At 39.1% G+C, this 17986-nt stretch overlaps 1 protein-coding gene across 2 annotated transcripts in view; it reads left to right on the plus strand.

The window, feature by feature from the left end:
* The window catches only part of LOC133521624 (death-associated protein kinase related), a 359879-nt gene extending 342748 nt beyond the window's left edge, over positions 1–17131 (plus strand). The window contains exons 2-7 of one of the 2 annotated variants that reach the window (XM_061856692.1): positions 7778–7949; positions 8478–8778; positions 9806–10034; positions 10533–10768; positions 11212–11324; positions 13479–17131. In XM_061856692.1, coding sequence (XP_061712676.1) covers positions 7778–7949; positions 8478–8778; positions 9806–10034; positions 10533–10768; positions 11212–11324; positions 13479–13688 — 1261 coding nt within the window. In that variant the 3' untranslated portion in view covers positions 13689–17131. The remainder of the gene's footprint in view (positions 1–7777; positions 7950–8477; positions 8779–9805; positions 10035–10532; positions 10769–11211; positions 11325–13478) is intronic. The other variant, XM_061856694.1, reaches the window with a different exon arrangement.
* The last annotated feature ends 855 nt before the right edge of the window (positions 17132–17986 follow it).

Consider the following 17986-nt stretch of genomic DNA (forward strand, 5'->3'; position numbering starts at 1 on the left):
CATCCACACGGTGTACATTTCATTAAAATGTCAAAAGGGCATCTACGTCTTGGCTTCGGCCCAAAGGTCCGGAACACCATTGTTCCCTGATGGGAAAAGATATAAAACACCTTGTAGCGAAAATGCGTAACAAACTATAGGTAGGTAATATCCAATGATGTATTAACGCCATAACATTAAATAAATGAATTACTGTTTATATTATGTAAATTGAATATAACAAAAGAGAAGAACTACCACATTCAGTGTTAGTAGATAATCATGTCACAATCTTGGGACAAAGTACAAATTAAGCAACAGAAGTTTCCTACTGGAAGTTACACAATTTAAGTGTATCTCAGAGGCTTCAAGATGCTCGCTGATAAATTGCTAGGCCATTGTTTCGGTAGAAATGGACGCCCGATCGGTGAGAGGAGATTATTATCTCTAAACGTCTTTATAGTATTCCTAATATCTGATAACAAAAAGAAGATAATTCTCTATGAAATCAATGGCCACTTAAGACGTTACAAAATTTAAAAGTAAAGTGTTCCATTTAAACACGGTTTATAGCATTTCTCAATTATAAAATGACGAATAAAAAGCAGTAATCTATAATAGCGTTTTTTGCAATTCGATAAACGCTTTGGACGTATCAGTACGCAATGCAATTATGTTAGGTAAGCTGTTGCAAATTCTTGCCGAGATTTAGGCTTACGTAGACTATTGTTTGATAAGGACCTGTATTGTGATGACGGATCTGACGCAATTGAAGATCTTAGAACTATCTCACTTTAATAAAACACTTTAAACTCTCGCGTTTTGTACACATATCCACTCACATGATTCCAGCAACTAAGGTTTCAACATTTCGCACCTCTAAAATGATCGTTGCAACTCGAGTTGCGAACGGAGTGTATGCGGTTTTTTATTTCTTATCTGTGAAGGGCTGCACAGATATGGTGTAAACATTTATTAAAATACAGAATACCAACGTGACAATATTAAAAAAAAAAATCAACCACATAGACATAACCACAGTATTTTTTATCTATGTTACTTTGCAAGTTGTTCGGGAAAGTGCGAGTGTTAAAAGTTGCTGCGTGTTTTAAAATGCCGTAAGTATTCAAATTTACATATTTCTGTTAGTATTATATATTAAATTACTCCGCGTTTATTGGTCTATTAGATTAAAACTATATTTTAGACCTACTTAATATTGATGACCATAAAATCTCACTTCAAACCAATAACTCTGTAGATTTTTGGCGTGTTTCCTATTTTAATGCCCTAGATTTCTATGATTACCAAATATATCTTGAGCAACCTATAGTCATTAAATAGTTCGATTATTAAATTACATTAATAAACAATAAAATGCATTAAATCACTGTGTATTATCCAGGATTAGCGAACAAACCATGTGACGGAAAATTGTAAGTACAAACACAGCAACTGTGGTTGCTTAAAGCATTTTTGCAGATCGTAAGGCATGTGGTACACTAGACGTTGCATACGCGTTTTGGGGTGTTTGTTACTACTTACTTATAATTTCTATATACTAATATTTCTTATATATATTGCCCGGATCCTGGGGTAGCTTGCCGTTTTTCGTCTGGCAGTGAATGTGTTAAAAGCTCCTATTTCTGTTGAACATCTGCACCGCGCGACTGTTGTGCTCCGCCCTAAATAGGTAGCCATCTTTGTTTTTGACATGGCGCAGGTCAGTTTTCCAGCCGCCGTGTTGTTTATTTACGTTTGTAATCAGTATAATTTCATGTGTTAATAGTTACTATTTGCTTATTGTGCTTAATTTGTTGTGAACTGTATGTTATGGTGCATATATTATACATGTTAGTGTAGTTATAAGTTAGTTCGGTTGTTGGTGATCGGCCGTTTTAAAAACACCAAAGTTTAGTAGGTATGTAAATACTCTTTTGTTATTTTAAGTTATAAAGCCACTATCATTGTCATAATTACATAAATTATATATTTTATTTCAAGGTAATTAGTGTCTTAAACGGTTATTTACTATATTTTTGTACTTCAGTGTCTAAATTAGCCACAAAAAAATCACGAATATAGCACATAGTTACACGCCAGGTGGAGCAATTCGAAAGTTCCTTATCAGAATTTGAATCAGTTTTACTCTGCAATTTTATAGGTGAGCTATCAAGGTGTTTAGTATCAATTAAAAGCTTATTAAGCCTTCTTTAAATTGAATTTTAAAAAAAGATATGTTATCGATTTAGATTTTTTATTAAAAATAGTTTTCTACTATAACTCGGAAATTATTCCTTTGGGTAAACTTCGTGAATTTTTAATAATTATTTTTATTATAACAGCAAATAGCTAATGTATGAAAATAATTTTTTTTGTTTCTTTACCATTATAAAACCGAAAGAATCATTCCAAATGCTTAAGCAGAAGCAAAGTTATCGATTTTTGAAGATATCACGACACTGTGCCGTCGTATCTGCGAAATGGCAGAGCAATTCAGGGCACCTTTCGTTAAAATCGGAATCATGTGAGTGGATATGTTGTGATTTGAACAGTTCTGACGTGATATTATTTCATAATACCTTATCCTTCGTTTCTAGTGGGCTTCACGCGTCATGTGTGGTCACAAATGATGCAACCTAGCTGAAACATAGGGTAAAATTAATAAAATACAATACAATACTCTTTATTGCACACCTCAATAAAAGAAAACAATACAGAAAGAAAACGAAAACACATGTAGAGGTAAACAACTTATCGCTAATAAGCAATCTCTTCCAGACTACTTTTAGGTAGCGGAAATTAATAAATTTACAAAATGTTAGTAGGTATCCCGTTTGACCCTTTTAAATCAATTTCTCATTGTAAGTGGTGTAAGACAAGTTAGCACTGATATCTGTAATGTAACGTGACTGTTAGGTATGCGCTGCGCTGAGACGTATTATTTCGATTTATGAGTGTGCAAGAACAGCAGTTTTGTTACTCCCTAGAATAGAAAAATATTGTACGACGTCGATGTTCTTGCAAAAAAAAACGATTATCGTAGAAAACTTAAATAATCACAATCTATTTATATTTTTGGACCAGGATTCATATTCGACCGGTTCACAAACGAACTTGAATGATTGCAAGGCGTTCATAAAAAAACTCGGAATATTGCGAGCGGCACAATTGAAAATAAACAGCATCCTCACTGTTGCCTGCCGCTCTAGAAAAAAAAACCGGTACGGCCCTATTCAAAGTAAGTCATCCCGAAAACTGTAGCAGTCTCGTCTTCCGTCCTTTTTAGATATGATGGGTGTAAGCAGGATGATGGCGAGATTCTGTTTGGAATTGGCCAGCAGATGGCAAGCAGGTGCTAGCGATTCGGCGAATTTTGGCGGTCCTGGCAGGCGGCATGCCGCCTGGGGCATTAACATTTATATCTTCAAAGATATGTCTACAGTATTGTACCTTATTTCATTGTGATAAGGCGATAAATGTATACATAATTTAGACGTTGATCGTGTAATCAAGCAAAAATCCGGTTCAGAGCTGCATGCGAATCTGTGAATGTGTGTGCGAGTCTTAGAAATCCGTAATGTTTTTAGGTTTGGCTTTACAATGTTGCAAAATAAATACCTAAATGAGCACCTACTTTAATGTGAACGCAGGCTATAAAGGCATGTATTCTCCCTATAGCTAGCAAGTAATTTTAGTTTTTATATAAGCAAAGAGATAGGTACGGGCTGAAAAACAGCGCTGTGCAGTCACCAGACTCGCGGCAAAAGCTGAGTTCCGAGCCCATTGTCGCACTTAAGAGTTTGAATGTAAACAATAGTTCTATATGGTACATTATCATAGTTCTTAAAAGCTGTATACTTATTGCTACTGTGCTGTAATTAATGCTTATAGAGTGGTTGATTGTTTAGTCGAATCAAGTTGCTCAGTCAAAACGATTAGTCAATAATGTTTGCTGCTGCTTGCTGTATGTACTATTTATTTATTTTTTGCGACAATAAATGACTTTTTATTTTATTTATTTTATTTATTTAAAATCAAGTTACGAATAAGGACAAAACAGGTGATATGACAGCTTTTACTCAGCTTAGCTTAGCTCAGCTTTTTATCTTACTTTGTTTTTTCTGCTTAACTTTGTACATAAAATAATTAATCAATCAACAGTCAGCATTGTACCTATTAGTCCGCTCATTTGATAAATTATTCAAACAAGGAGCATGTTAGTAGTATAGTATGAATTTTATGAAATAGTTTTTTCCGTGCGGGTCGTTATTTTTTTTTCCAAATATATTGTCACCAAAGCTACGTTAATTTCTCACCCTTTTATACGAACTCTGATCCCGCGTTATCTTTGATTTTTTGTTAGTAAAAATACTATGTAGGTATATCCGGGTCCCGTGGCCTACATATTTCTAGGGCAGAAGTCTATTGATTTTACTCGCTGAAGGGCGGGCCCTTATGGTAAGAATTAGGGTTCAATTTTATTAATATTGACGAACTCGCTGTGGGATGTAGAGTATATAATAAATTTGAAGAATTATTGAGTACGTTCTTCTGAAAAATAAAGCTTCTTATGCAAACGTTGGGATTAGCCTAAAAATCCTCCTGCACCCTAACTACCAGTAAGCAGCATGATGTCGTGGCCAGATCTTAGAAACGATCATTTCATGATGTGAAAATGATCAGATTGCACATCATGAAAAAGTCAAATACTTCTCAATAAAATTAAGTCTAATATTGGATGCATTCCATAGCACTACTTCACAATACACATTCATAACTTCAGCCCACAGACGTTAAACACAACTACCCTTACGTAACCGAGGGCGCTGACCGGGTCAGTAAACCGGCACGGGGTTGCGGGGTGAGTGGGGTTCCATTGTACGCCCCCGCGCTGACATTGGCCTCTTTACTACACGTGGTTAACCCCACTTACTTATTTAAGTTCTACGGGTGTTTTACCGCAGTTCTATGTATACTTTAATCATTCTTTGTGTAGGCTTATCAAAGTGATGTTTTGTATTTTGTACTAGTGGCTATTTGCAAATGTTTTTTTATTGAATATTTATCACTATTAGATTGCGGGTTTTTATCATTATGTGTCTGGATGTTTATGACCTTATTATTAAAAAACCGGCCAAGAGCATGTCGGGCCATGCTCAGAGTAGGGTTCCGTAGTTACTCTTCCGTCACAATAAGCTAAACTGGAGCTTAAAGTATGGTAGATTGTTAACCAAGGGATGAACTGTGGGTGTACGTCTTTTTACTATGAAGGGGAAACTTTTTGCGATAACTCAAAAACAGCTAAACTGATCATATCCGCTATAGTTTTCATTTAATGTCTTTCTTAAGCTCTACTTCCAAGATTATTTCATATTTTTTGGACCTATGGTTCAAAAGTTAGAGGGGGGGGACACATTTTTTTTTCTTTCGGAGCAATTATCTCCAAATATATTCACTTTATCAAGAAATGACCCCTGATGAAAGACCCCTATTAGTTTTGAAAGACCTTTCCAACGATATCCCACACTGTAGAAACCCCTACAAAACACACCCTAAAAAAAAAATTAGATTTTATTATACGACTTTGTCGGCTTTATTGATTTATATATCCATGCCAAATTTCAGCTTTCTAGCACTAACGACCACGGAGCAAAGCCACGGACAGACAGACAGACGGACATTAAGGCGAAACTATAAGGGTTCCTAGTTGACTACGGAACCCTAAAAAAGTAATGACTTGATCAATCGATTCGATTATATGGCCCGGGCTACATTTTAAATCGATTTTCAAAAAAGTGAAACACTACATAAAAAGGACTCGAGTGAGTCTTTCAAAATGTTTAATTCTTCGACTATCCTGCTGTAGTCTAGTTTAAATATATCTATTTATCTTCAGAGAGTGCGACTGTCAACGTCTTTTCTCCAATGCATATCAAACATGTATAGATAGAAACAGGTAAATAATTTAGACGCGTGCGCATTTGTCTCCAACTCCAATTTCGAGCTGTCACACTCGTCGGCTAGGTTGATTTATCCCGGTGGCGAAGTTCCCACTTTCCCCTGCATTCCCCGCGCACGCGCGTTGACAGCTGCCCGCGGCACGGCGCCGGCGCCAGCGTCCTAATCTAGGTAAACTAGGCACGGTAGAATAGCTACGTAATTCGAAACCATTTGTAATTTAAAATATAGTCTATCAATTATATACATATTATTGCAAGTAGTTTCCGTAACTAATTTTCATCCACTAGGCCCTAGTTACTAGGCTACACTAGGCCGGTTAAAAAGGTTTTTTTTAATCATTCCCTAGTGACTAGGGAATGATTAAAAAAAACCTTTTTAAGTGGAGCTCTGCAACTTTTGAAGAATAGGTATACCTATGTCTCAAATTTCCAGACACTGGCTTCAATGGTTTAAGCTAAGCTGGGCATTGTTGGTTGTCAGTAACTATAAAACGCGGCTCCTTATGTAATATATGGAGGTGTGCAGTAAATATTTTTTTACAGTGTTCATCCCTATAATATCTAATCTAAATTATAATTGTGTCCAGACATTTGTTTATTCCATTATAACTACCACACACACTTTCCCCTCATACCAAATAATCTCGCTAGTTACTTAGTTAATTTCCATTAAACAACTAGAAAATGATCTGCAACGCTCCATATGCCCTTTTAATTCAATTACTTAGCGATAAAGCACCGCATAAACTAGTCCAGCGTCCTTTGGCCAGCCTCATTTCCTACCACCCTGATTAATCGAAAACGCCTAGACTTCATACTAATTTTCTGTTACTTACGACATTTAGTTCAAAAGAGATCTTAATGAACGACGCAGTACTAGACGTCATAAACATGTATATAATAGTGCACCATATTTCAAAGCCAATAAGGTGTATGTATGTCTAGATATTTATGATATTGTTTGTGTAAGTTGCGTTATCCGCAAGGGCAGTGTTGCCATGTTGGGGTGGATTGTTTATCTCCATTTTAGGCGGGTGACTCACGCGTCGATATTCTAAACATTTATCTGTCTTTAATGGGAACGATTTCCCGAGCGGGGTCGCGTTTAGTTAAGGCTATTGGAATGCTGGTTTGAGCTGAAATGAGCTATATAAATTACTGTCGTCAATTGTACAGTTCATAATCTTTATTTCAAAAATATAAGGTCCAGTTTCAGTTAAGTTTTAGTATGGCATACAATAGTTCAAATAAATATGTCGATTACTAATATGGTGTGAAATGTAAATTGAAATATAAATATTATACAATTCGGAATAAATATGTCAATGGCTAATAAACTCCAAATACTTTCCTTACATAAATTAAATCAATGTACGCAACTTTGTTAAATGTTTTCGCAATAAATATGCCAGAGGCTGATAACAATATGGACCGTGTACCTAAACACATAGTTTTATTTAAATTGGGATGTAATATTATGCAACTAGGTTAAATGTTTCGTAAATGAATCAAACGGAAAGCGGATTCTACACGTAACTGCAGTAATTAGAATGTCTGGAACAAGCCCAGAATTTAGTTTTAAATGATGTGTTGAACATTTAACGTGTTATTTCGTGGAATGGCTGGTTACAGTAGTTGTCGTTACTAGTAATATAAACCAGATAGATGTGTCAAGTAAACTAGGTACTAATGGTTTTCAATTTAATTCATGAGTAGAATATAAAATACCTTTTATTTACCAACGTTATGTCCGCTGTCATCTAACCTTTCACCCAAAGGAGAAACTAGGTTTATTGTTTTAAAAACGAATGCTAATAATGAACCTATTTTTCCAGGGGCAAGTTCGCATCAGTCCGCAAGATTCGCCACCTGGTCTCCGGCGAGGAGTACGCAGCCAAATTCATCCGCAAACGGAGACGCGCCGCCGACAGCTCCAGGGAGATACAACATGAGGTCGCTGTCCTAGCGCTGTGCGCGGGTTGCACACGCGTCGTCAGACTACATGAGGTAAGGGATATTTCAACCCGTTCATGTGACGTGTCCCAGATCATCTGCAAACAAAGACGCGCAGCTTACAGTTCCAGGAAACTGTCAACATACAACTAAAAGTCGCTGTCTTAGCGCTGCGCGCGGGCTGCACACTCGTCGTCAGACTATATGAGGTAAGGATCCTTCATGTCATCTGTTTATATACAAGTTCATACAACGAAGACACCCAGCCGGCAGTTCCAGGGAGATACAACAGGTCGCTGTCTTGGCCCTGGGCGCGGGTTGACAACGGGTCGTCAGATTGCATAAGTCATTACATGCTTTCCTGCCCAAGGTCGTCTGATCAGCAAACGTGGTGAACAAGCCTTAATCCTGAAACTTTGACTTTCTTTTTCGCAAGAAACTGTAGTTTCACTATGATTGAAACCTAAAAGAGACCATCGTTTTGTGAATTCAGGAACACCTTTCATGCTCCCACCATTTCTAACTACTCAATTTTTCCCAACGCCTTAATTCCTAAACTAAACTACCATTGGATTCTTCCAGGTCTACGAGACACGTTCCGAAGTGGCCATAGTCCTGGAGCTATGCGCAGGCGGCGAACTCCAGCGTCTCCTAGATGAAGAGGAACGTCTTTCCGAAGGCGCCGCGCGCCGGGCGCTCCGCCATGTCCTGGAAGGCCTGGCACATCTACACGCACGTCGCATCGCACACTTGGACTTGAAACCACAGAATCTGCTCCTCACTGGAGGGGGAGAAGAGCTACTTATTTGCGACTTTGGAATCAGTCGGGCTATCCAGTCCGGAGCGCATGTTAGAGAGATTTTGGGCACGAGGGATTATGTTGGTAAGTTGTGATGATTTAAAATTTAAAAGGTTATGAAGTTCTTTGGGGCTTACAATTTTTACATACAAACTAACCGTATCTTTAAGCTTACCATGTGTTCAGATATGCCTTCCTGTTATTTTGTTAAGATGACGAGAAATCTTGTAGATACCTTGATTTAGCTACTAGAAAGCAAGGATATTGAATTATTGCTTGTCCAAGTGCAAATATATTTCAATTATATTGCAACTATCACTTCACCAAACAAACTTTCAATTCGAAAATCAGTACAATCCCATCCAGTCGAGCAATTCTACCCGTTGGAGACAAAACTCGCTCCAATTACACTTCTTAATTACATTTCTCGATGACGACGCCTCGCTGAGTTACGCGGCGGTCGCACGCGATTGCGACATAGAATCTAGTCTAGATGGAGTTATTAATAGGTCTGTAAAATTCTGGGGTAGAAAATTCACGCGTGCCTGCTCTGATTGAACAATTTTATGGTCTTATTGCACTTGTTTTAGCGCCTTTTGGTGGAATCGTGCAGTAATGCAATGTAAAAGTCTGCTTTTTGTCTAAAGCAATACACATACTTTATTTTTTGTTGCTGTTACTGCTCGTATTGGCTATATGCTACGTGCCTGGTGAGAAACGAAAATCGGTGAGAGTACTCACCATGGTAAAATGTGTACTTTCCTACTGATAAGATATAGTAGCGCCAAGACAATGCAAGCGGGGCTCTATTTTGTTACGATATTGTTCTGTTTTTTGCTCTTACAACTTTGGTTTTTGTTTCCTTGCATCTTTCAAAATTAGAAATCCAATAACATTCCGGTATAAACCACAAGGCAATTCTCTTAATTAACGGTTTAACCGCCAAAGACGTCTAGCAACCGACACGCGCGGCTACAGACCAATATTCCAATATGGTTCACGATGAAACGCCGCACAGGATAGGCGCCTTCAAAGTTAATATCAGCGGCTGTAACACTATATTTTGTGACCCTGATATGTCTATGATATGATATGTTTTTGGTCTTTCCAGCACCAGAAATCCTGTCCTACGAGCCGCTGTCCCTAGCCGCCGACATGTGGTCGGTGGGCGTGCTGGCCTACGTGCTCGTCAGCGGCTACTCACCCTTCGCGGGCGAGACCAAGCAGGAGACCTACCTGAACATCGCGCAGTGCCAGCTCAGCTTCCCGAGGGACCTTTTCCGCGGGGTCTCGCAGAGGGCCATGCAGTTTATCAGGGACACACTTGTCGTGGATCCTAAGTGAGTCTACTTCTCTTTTTTTATCCTCAAACAGGAAATTTACCTGTACATCGCGCAGTGCCAGCTCAAGTTCCCCAGGGACCTCATGGTTGCGGGGGGTCTCGCAGTGGATCCTGTAGCGAGTATTTTTCTGTGTTATCCTAGTATTTTCTCAAGAAATCCCATAGTAAATGCCTGTATAATCACCGTGCAATATTAGCTAAAATTCCCGTTAGAAACGTCACAAATCTGTTCTGTGGGTTCACGGAGAGTTTAATAATAGTTTAACCGACCGGGACATATTTTTCCTTTTACAGAAGACCTAAACGTAGTCTGCTGCTATTACTATTTACTATTTGCGTTTCTAGTAGATCATATTTGCAGAAACATGTAAAGAAACATTTGGAATAGACAAGTATTTTCATCAGACAAATAACGTCGTACTATCGTTAGTTGTTTTGACCGGGTACCCGAGATAGCCTATTATATCTAACTGTAAAATTGTAAATTATTTTGCAGGGGTCGTCTTACAGTGGAAGAGTGCCTGGAGCACCCCTGGCTCAAAGACGACGCCGACATCCCGCGCGCCATCGTCGGGCTGGGCTTCGACACGGCCGCCAGCGACGCCGACTCCGACGAGACACAGGAGAATGGGGTTAATGGGGTCCACGGGAGCGGAGTTAACGGACACAATGGCATGAATGGATACAGCAACGGGACCAACGGGACGAACGGGACACATGATGAAGAAAAAGGTCGGTTGTTGACAAGTTTCTTAGCGTCTCAAGATTTACATTTTTGGAGGTAGAGCGGCTGCTCCTACGTTTCTGCGTTGCAGTTTTGAGCTTATATATAGTTTGAAAGTCTTAGAACACCACGTAAAGACAGCGGTGACAACCCGCGCCCTTGCATCAGGTTGGTATTCGATGCAACGGTTTTGGATGAAATTTGTGAGGATGACCATATTAAGCGAAGTACATAATGAAATTAATGGATTGTCGATATAAAATAGCCGGCTATTTTCTACCGAGCCACTGTTCCTTCCTTGAACTTAGTTGAAGAATGACATAGGTGGCTTTTTTGTATGACTTTGGACTCTGGTTGCTTACAGAGCGTTTTTTAATAATGCTTAGTGAACAAGATCTTGCACTTGCACAGTGCACCCGCGGACGAAACTGACTGTCATGTACACTTGCAGAGCGCGCGGCCGCGCCGGCGGAGGAGCGGGGCGCGCCGCTGAAGCACGCGCACGCGCGCGACCCGGCGCCGCCCTTCCCCGACGCGCCCTCCACGCCCAAGGTGAGGATCTTGGTACGCACATGCACAATACATCTTTACTCTATTCATACAGCGTCATCAGCATATTCAGCTTTTCTTCTTTTTCTCTTTGTAACCTTTGTAATTTTGGGGGGAGGGGGGGGGGGGGGGGGGGAGTCTAGCTGGTGATCGTCCACAGTGGAGGCATATTGTGCAGACGCCGGTGCGTGAATTCGAAGCCAGGCAGCGCACAGAACTTGACGATAAGCGTGACGAGCTAAAGGCCAGACTACATGGCCATAACATATAATTATGTCGGAGGGGTGCTGACCTGCAGCGAGTGTGGCCGCACATTCGCTGCTAAGATTGGCTACGTCAGTCACCTGAGAGCGCACCAGCGACACTCTCAGCGGTAGAAAGCAGTTGCTGTGGCCGAAAACGGCTAGGAGACGATGATGATGAATTTTGGTGCCTTAGAGTGTAGTAACAGTGTCCTGGCCTGAGCCGCATCGGGACTGTTGCCTGGCGATCCCATATTTTGATGCGGCGATTGTATTTAGTAAACGATACACTACCTCTAATGGAAACACAACTTAGCTGTTAGTGCTATGTATTGTTTTACTTCTATAAGTTAATTGAACTTTAAACACGTACACTGCGGGAAGGAGTCGCTCACGACTCCATTCCGCTCTTTATTGTATTAACTCTTTATTGTACAAAAACACATAATAAAAGTAACTTACAATTAGGAAAAGCTAAGTACAAAAGCGAACTTATCCCTTCAAGGGATCTCTTCCAGTTAACCTTTGAATAGATGAGAGGAGAGAGTGAGAAGAGGGTGACAAATGCAGCAACACCAATCAATTGCATCAAATGCAGCAATTATTGCAGCGAATGTGTTAAAGTATTTATTCTCGGTGACCTCACACATCATCTTTTCAAATTATATCCCGCCGGTCAATCCATTGATTCTTACACTCTTAGAGTCAGTTGCATCAACCACATTTTAGAGATTGATCAACATCACTTTAGGTGACGCATCGTTAGACAATAAAATCTAAAAATGCGTCGTTTGCTTGCTTCCCGAAACCCGCGCATCCCGATATTTCGCGCTTAGTGAATTTGCGTTGACGCTAGCTTATTCTATAAGGTTATTTCTGCAAAAACGGGTTTTAACGTTTAATTTTTTTTATCAAGAGTAAAATGTTGTATTCGGTACTTGCTTTCGTCATTTCACTAAACCAGTTCAGAGATATAATCAAATCACCATAATATACATACCATCTTCCAGTTGAGACTATCATTTCACTAAACTTGTTTAGCAAAATGATAAAACTAGTTGACTTTTTGAGTTCGTTTTGTTAACTTACTGTCGTGGTTAGGGATTTTGTCAAATTCCTAAACAAATCTAGTGAAATGAAAAAGCGTGTCTGCGTTTATTGGCCGATTTTGTCTTTTCACTAAACAGAGTCAGTGATTTGGTCAAATGACTGAATTTTTCTAGGGAATTGATGATATGGATTCGCCATTTTAACATCCTGCGTGATTTGATCATATCCCTTAGAGATTTGTTCAAATCTGTTTTCATCATTTCCCTACGACATATACACAAAAACAATATACTTATTAATTGTTATTTTGTAATTTTTGAAGTGTTTTTATTATATTTTAGAATATATTATGTTGTAAGCGCGATTTGATCAAAATTGCTACGAGTAGGTACGTCGAGTCAAACACAAAAGGTTTTAAGACTAATTTTATAAATTTTAATATCGGCAGTGTCACAAAGGAAACAAAAATCATTACACTTTAATGGAAATAATTAAAATTGTATCTAGATTTTTACAGTACGTATTTAGGCAGAAAATGAACAGTTGTCATAACAGTTTCGCCACTGACTAGCTATTTTTCTTAAGCTTAGTGACAGACGTCAAACGTCGAAAATGGCGAACATAATTTGTTCCCGATAGCGTGTCTACTACGTAGTATGTTTATGTCAGTGAACATAACAGTTTATTTTAATGTTGGCCATTATTTATGGATTTTGAAGTCATCATAGGTTTATGATATGTGTGTAGATAAAATTTACAATGCGTCGTCTTAGAAGAGAACTATGGAAATCCCTATACAATAAAATTTAGGGAGCGCTTAAACGGTGACAGACGGTTAGGTGCGACCGACCCTTAAACTGATTATTTTGATCCGCAGGTATCCCGCAAATCGCTGCCGTCGCCTCCTTCCGTGCTGGCGCTGTGCAAGAAGTTCCAGCCGGACTACGAGAAGCCGGCGGCGGCGGCGCGCGCCTGCGCGTGCGGCGCGTGCTGCGCGTCCGCCTGCCCGGCGCCGTGCCCCGCGCCCTGCCTGCGCCTGCGCCTGCCGCCCGCGCGCGCCGCGCAGGACCGCGCGCTCATCTGCTAGCGCCTGCTCCGCGCCGGCGCCTGCTGCCTGCGCTGGCCTAGGGGACGCTGCAGTTAAAGGTGGACTTTTGAACGAAACGGTTAATGTTATATTGATTCGTTACAGGCGCGCGAGTTCATACAATTAATTGGTCTATTCCCATTTGTCTGAGCTCCACGTGACCGCGGTCATACATGAGGCGGGGATGGATATGAATGATTCATATGAATGCATCCATTCCCACCCGTACCGGGCAGGAACAAATAGGTAGACACCGATTAGTTGCACGGTGTAGCCGTAGCGTAAACGCTGCGTGATTACGAATAGGATTCTCCAGCGCCGCACGATCCTTCTCTAATACTAGAACCATTAAATTAACTCCAATCAAATGTCAGTCATTTTAATTTGAAAAAGTAGAGTTACAGTTGTTTTATTTCCTTCAATTTTAAAACAAAACTATTTTTTAACACTATTCCTTTAAATTGCACTGCCAGTTTCCCTTAATGGCTATTTTGTTCAAAAGTCTAACTTTACGCAAAATCTCGCCCTCGTCAGCTAGCGCGAATGCTTCTGACACAAGCATACTAGAGGGCGCTATAGTTATTGAACGTATTCAACTTGAATGTATATATTTTCTCTTTTTCAGAACTTGTACTTAAAGTTTTTGACCGGTAAAACGATCAAATATAAACGTAAGAATTAACAAAAATATTAGTTACTGGTATAGTTATCTATTTCGGTCACTAACTCAGCACTTGTAAATTCTGAAAAAAGAGAAAGACAGTTTAAAACTGCCCGGTGAAGAAAGTGATATGTCTTAGTAATTTAGTCTTTGACCGATTAATAAAATACTGATGTTTCAGTACCAATGTGAACTGATAAAATTACTACTTACTAAAGTGAACGAAAGTAGAATGATAATAAAATAAATTGTTCAAAAGTATTTGTGACTTCAAAATTTGTAAAAATATTCATCATTAATTAAATGGAACATGCTTTTGTAAGTCAATAACTTTTGCTTTATCTAACAAACATCTATTGAAAAAGTAAGAGATAAGGTTAATATTATTTGAAATTAAAGTAAGTATTTTTCCCAGTGGCCTTAAAATATATAACGTTTGTAGAGAATTATGTAAAATTTGACGGAGGTACAACGTAATCTTATATTTGTATAATATTTCGGTAATATTGGAACTCAATCTGTTTATATGTAGTTTTCTATACCTAATACATACACTTAATTCTAGGGAACTTTAGGCATATACTTGTATGTATATAACTGCGAAATTCAGATGTATATGAACCTAAATTAAGAGTTTATAGCGGTATGAGAACTACATAATGTTTTGTAAAATACTTTAATTGTATCCACATTGGGTTTATTACTTTCGTTCACTGCTGTTACAAACCTTGCCAGTTCTTAAGGCCTTAAAAGTAGTTTATATGACTGCCACATAACGAAAGGCATTATATTAAGAACGTGGGTTTATGAAACGACCGAAGTGAGTTTCATAATAAGATCACACGAGTGTTTTAATGTCTAATTATGTACAGTTACATAAGATGTTACCTGGAAGTTTTTTGACGTTTGTAAGGGTCGCTACTCGATTAGAACCTTGTCGTTTTAACTAAACTATGTCCCGTTAAGAAATTATGTCAAATGAGTTAATACGACGAAGTACTAACGTATACGCCGGGCAGTCGCCATTTTCTTTATGACATGTATTATAAAAGCGTACTTAGGTATTATTGTGATGGCCTACAAAGGCCTAAGTGTAAAGAGGTCATTTTAAAGTACGGCAGATACGTCGTGGCTAAGGGGTTCAAAACAGAATTGCTCATTTTAGAGGGAGCTTTTGGCACAGGTTCAGATCACAGGCAGATTTTTAGCTTAAATTTTTTCTTTTGATCGCCGAGTCATATTAAAAATGACGAGCGAATGCGCGCAAATATAAAACTTATTTGAAATTATGAAGGTTACATTAACAGCGTACGGTTTAACATATAAGCGTTCTTGGCGTTGTGGACACAAATGCTCACGACGATTCATTCTTAGCGTTCAACAGCTTAATTCTGACATAGAAAAAATATTGACGGGTGGGTTCTTTCATGATATTTTCATGGGAAATTTTTCAATATCAACTTTGGTACTTTAATATGTGGTTTGGAAATAAATGAAAGAGATTTCTTCTCTTATGAGTTAGTTTTGAACCCCATGATGCATGTTTATATTAACGCAAGTTGCGATTATGACACGCTAGCCTACTCGGCTCTTTCTCTCGTTGTACATTAGAAAAGGATAACGAATGCACTAGCGTGGTGTAAGCTTCGGTCATAGAGGCTAGAGAAGTGGGCTGTTTCAGTTTTGAAATCGTCTTAAACTTAACACACAAGTCCGTAAATGAATATAATTTTATTTTTGGCTAGCTGAAGTTGAGGCGGGTTTAAATATAGATTATCAACGCTCATGTCGGATTTTGTTTCAGTGTGTTGATGGCGAATCATTAAAACGGCTTACTTTTCTATTCCACTCTGACCTTTTGACTTCGTCACTACTTCAGAAAAGGAAGTAAAACACGCGCAGTGATGTAAATACGTAGTTATAGTTAGGTTAGTCTCACGAGTTGTATATTTTTAATTAGTAGGGGCCCGATTACACGTACACCGAACAAAGGAGAATTAACGTTTGATTTGTAATCGAAACTACATAAGCTTGAAGTACAAATACTTGTAGTTATAGATTCGTGTACAATTCGAGCTCTTTTAAACGGTTGCTTAGGGAAGTCGCTCGAGTGACAGCCCTAGTATACCTTTTTTAATGTTTAAGGAAATGAAGTATCTATTTTGTTTTATTAAGCTAGATTACGCTTACTCTTAACCGGAGTTAAGGGCTAGTTCGTGCGATCGCGCTCCTACAGTGATGGTACAAAATGCATAATTATACGCGGACGGGGGCTTGCATATGTGTTCTTAAGTTTAACCCTGGGCTGGGCTGGCCTTTGTAAATACTGCCCTCTTATGTACGGCCTTTGGCACACTGTTGAAAGTAGAACTTATTAAACTCGAGTGTTTTTAATTCAACTATTTTAAATCGCGTGTGCCCAAGGCCCCTAGCCGCTCAGCGTTCACTTACTTAGATATTAATATTGTTAATGTGTCGATCACATCTAGTGACATTATATTGTAGTGTCTAAGTGTTTAGACGATTTTAACAGAGGTATTGTATACGTAGGTATGTAGGATACCGCGTTGACCCTGTGTGGGACCAAAATTAGTCGCAAATTCCTTAATGTTGTTCGTGTTTGTACGATATTGAAATTTTACCCGATTCTGGGCTGTTGAGTTTGAGCCGTGGAGCGACTTGCGAACGCTCTCGACGTGTCGGCACTGTCGTGTCGTCGCGCCTCGTAAGAGCTGTTGTGATCCATAACTAATTTGTAAAAATAAATTATTGTGATATAAAATTATGGTTGTTTTGTTTGTACCTTCCCCTTAACCCTTATTAACCTTTTCGCCGTCACATTAATGAAATAATAAAGTGTCATCAATGCCTTGTCAAAATTAGCACATAGACAACCTGTTTAACATCGCGTGGCGTGTGGGGAAAGAAATCAAGTCAATGGCGGCGAAAAGGTTAAAGCAGAAGTGATTTACCGCCGAAGACGAGTTTAATAGTAATACTGACATTCTATTGCCAATTTTGAAAGGATAGTTTCTTATGCTGGCACTTTACATGGCGTTGCGTGTACGCGTTTTCACCGTGCTTGTCTAAATATTCGTATGAAATCCGAACATCACAAACACGACATCCACAATTTGGGTGCCAACAGAAAACCGCAATATGTTTGAACTTATTGCATACTATGAGCGAGCCATCTGTAGACGGTGAACGCAAATATTTGCCTTATTTGCGTCCAACCTTTTGACAAAGACGTCATATGACGCGCGCGGCTACAGCCCAATACCAACCCCTTCATGCGTACCGACAAGGTTCACGATTACGCGCCGCGTGCGATAGGCGTGGCGTTCAAAAGGTTAATGTGTGACCAACAACCGACAAGCGGGCGGATATGCGTGTTTATCTATTTGTGTATTAGGCTTATTCGAGCGAATATGGCAAATATAGACGAATAAATCCTCACATGGTTTTTTGGCCGAATAAAGAAAATACGAAAACGCGTAACGCCATGTGAAGTGCCAGCACAAATGAACGAAACTTTTATTGTATGAGTGAAACAGGTATCGGTATACAGTCAAATCCGCCATTTTATTCATACACGCATAGATGAACACTCTGTATTGCTTGACGCCTTGTCTGT

The sequence above is a fragment of the Cydia pomonella genome, chromosome 9 (assembly GCF_033807575.1).
Source record: "Cydia pomonella isolate Wapato2018A chromosome 9, ilCydPomo1, whole genome shotgun sequence".
NCBI classification, from domain to species: Eukaryota; Metazoa; Arthropoda; class Insecta; order Lepidoptera; family Tortricidae; genus Cydia; species Cydia pomonella.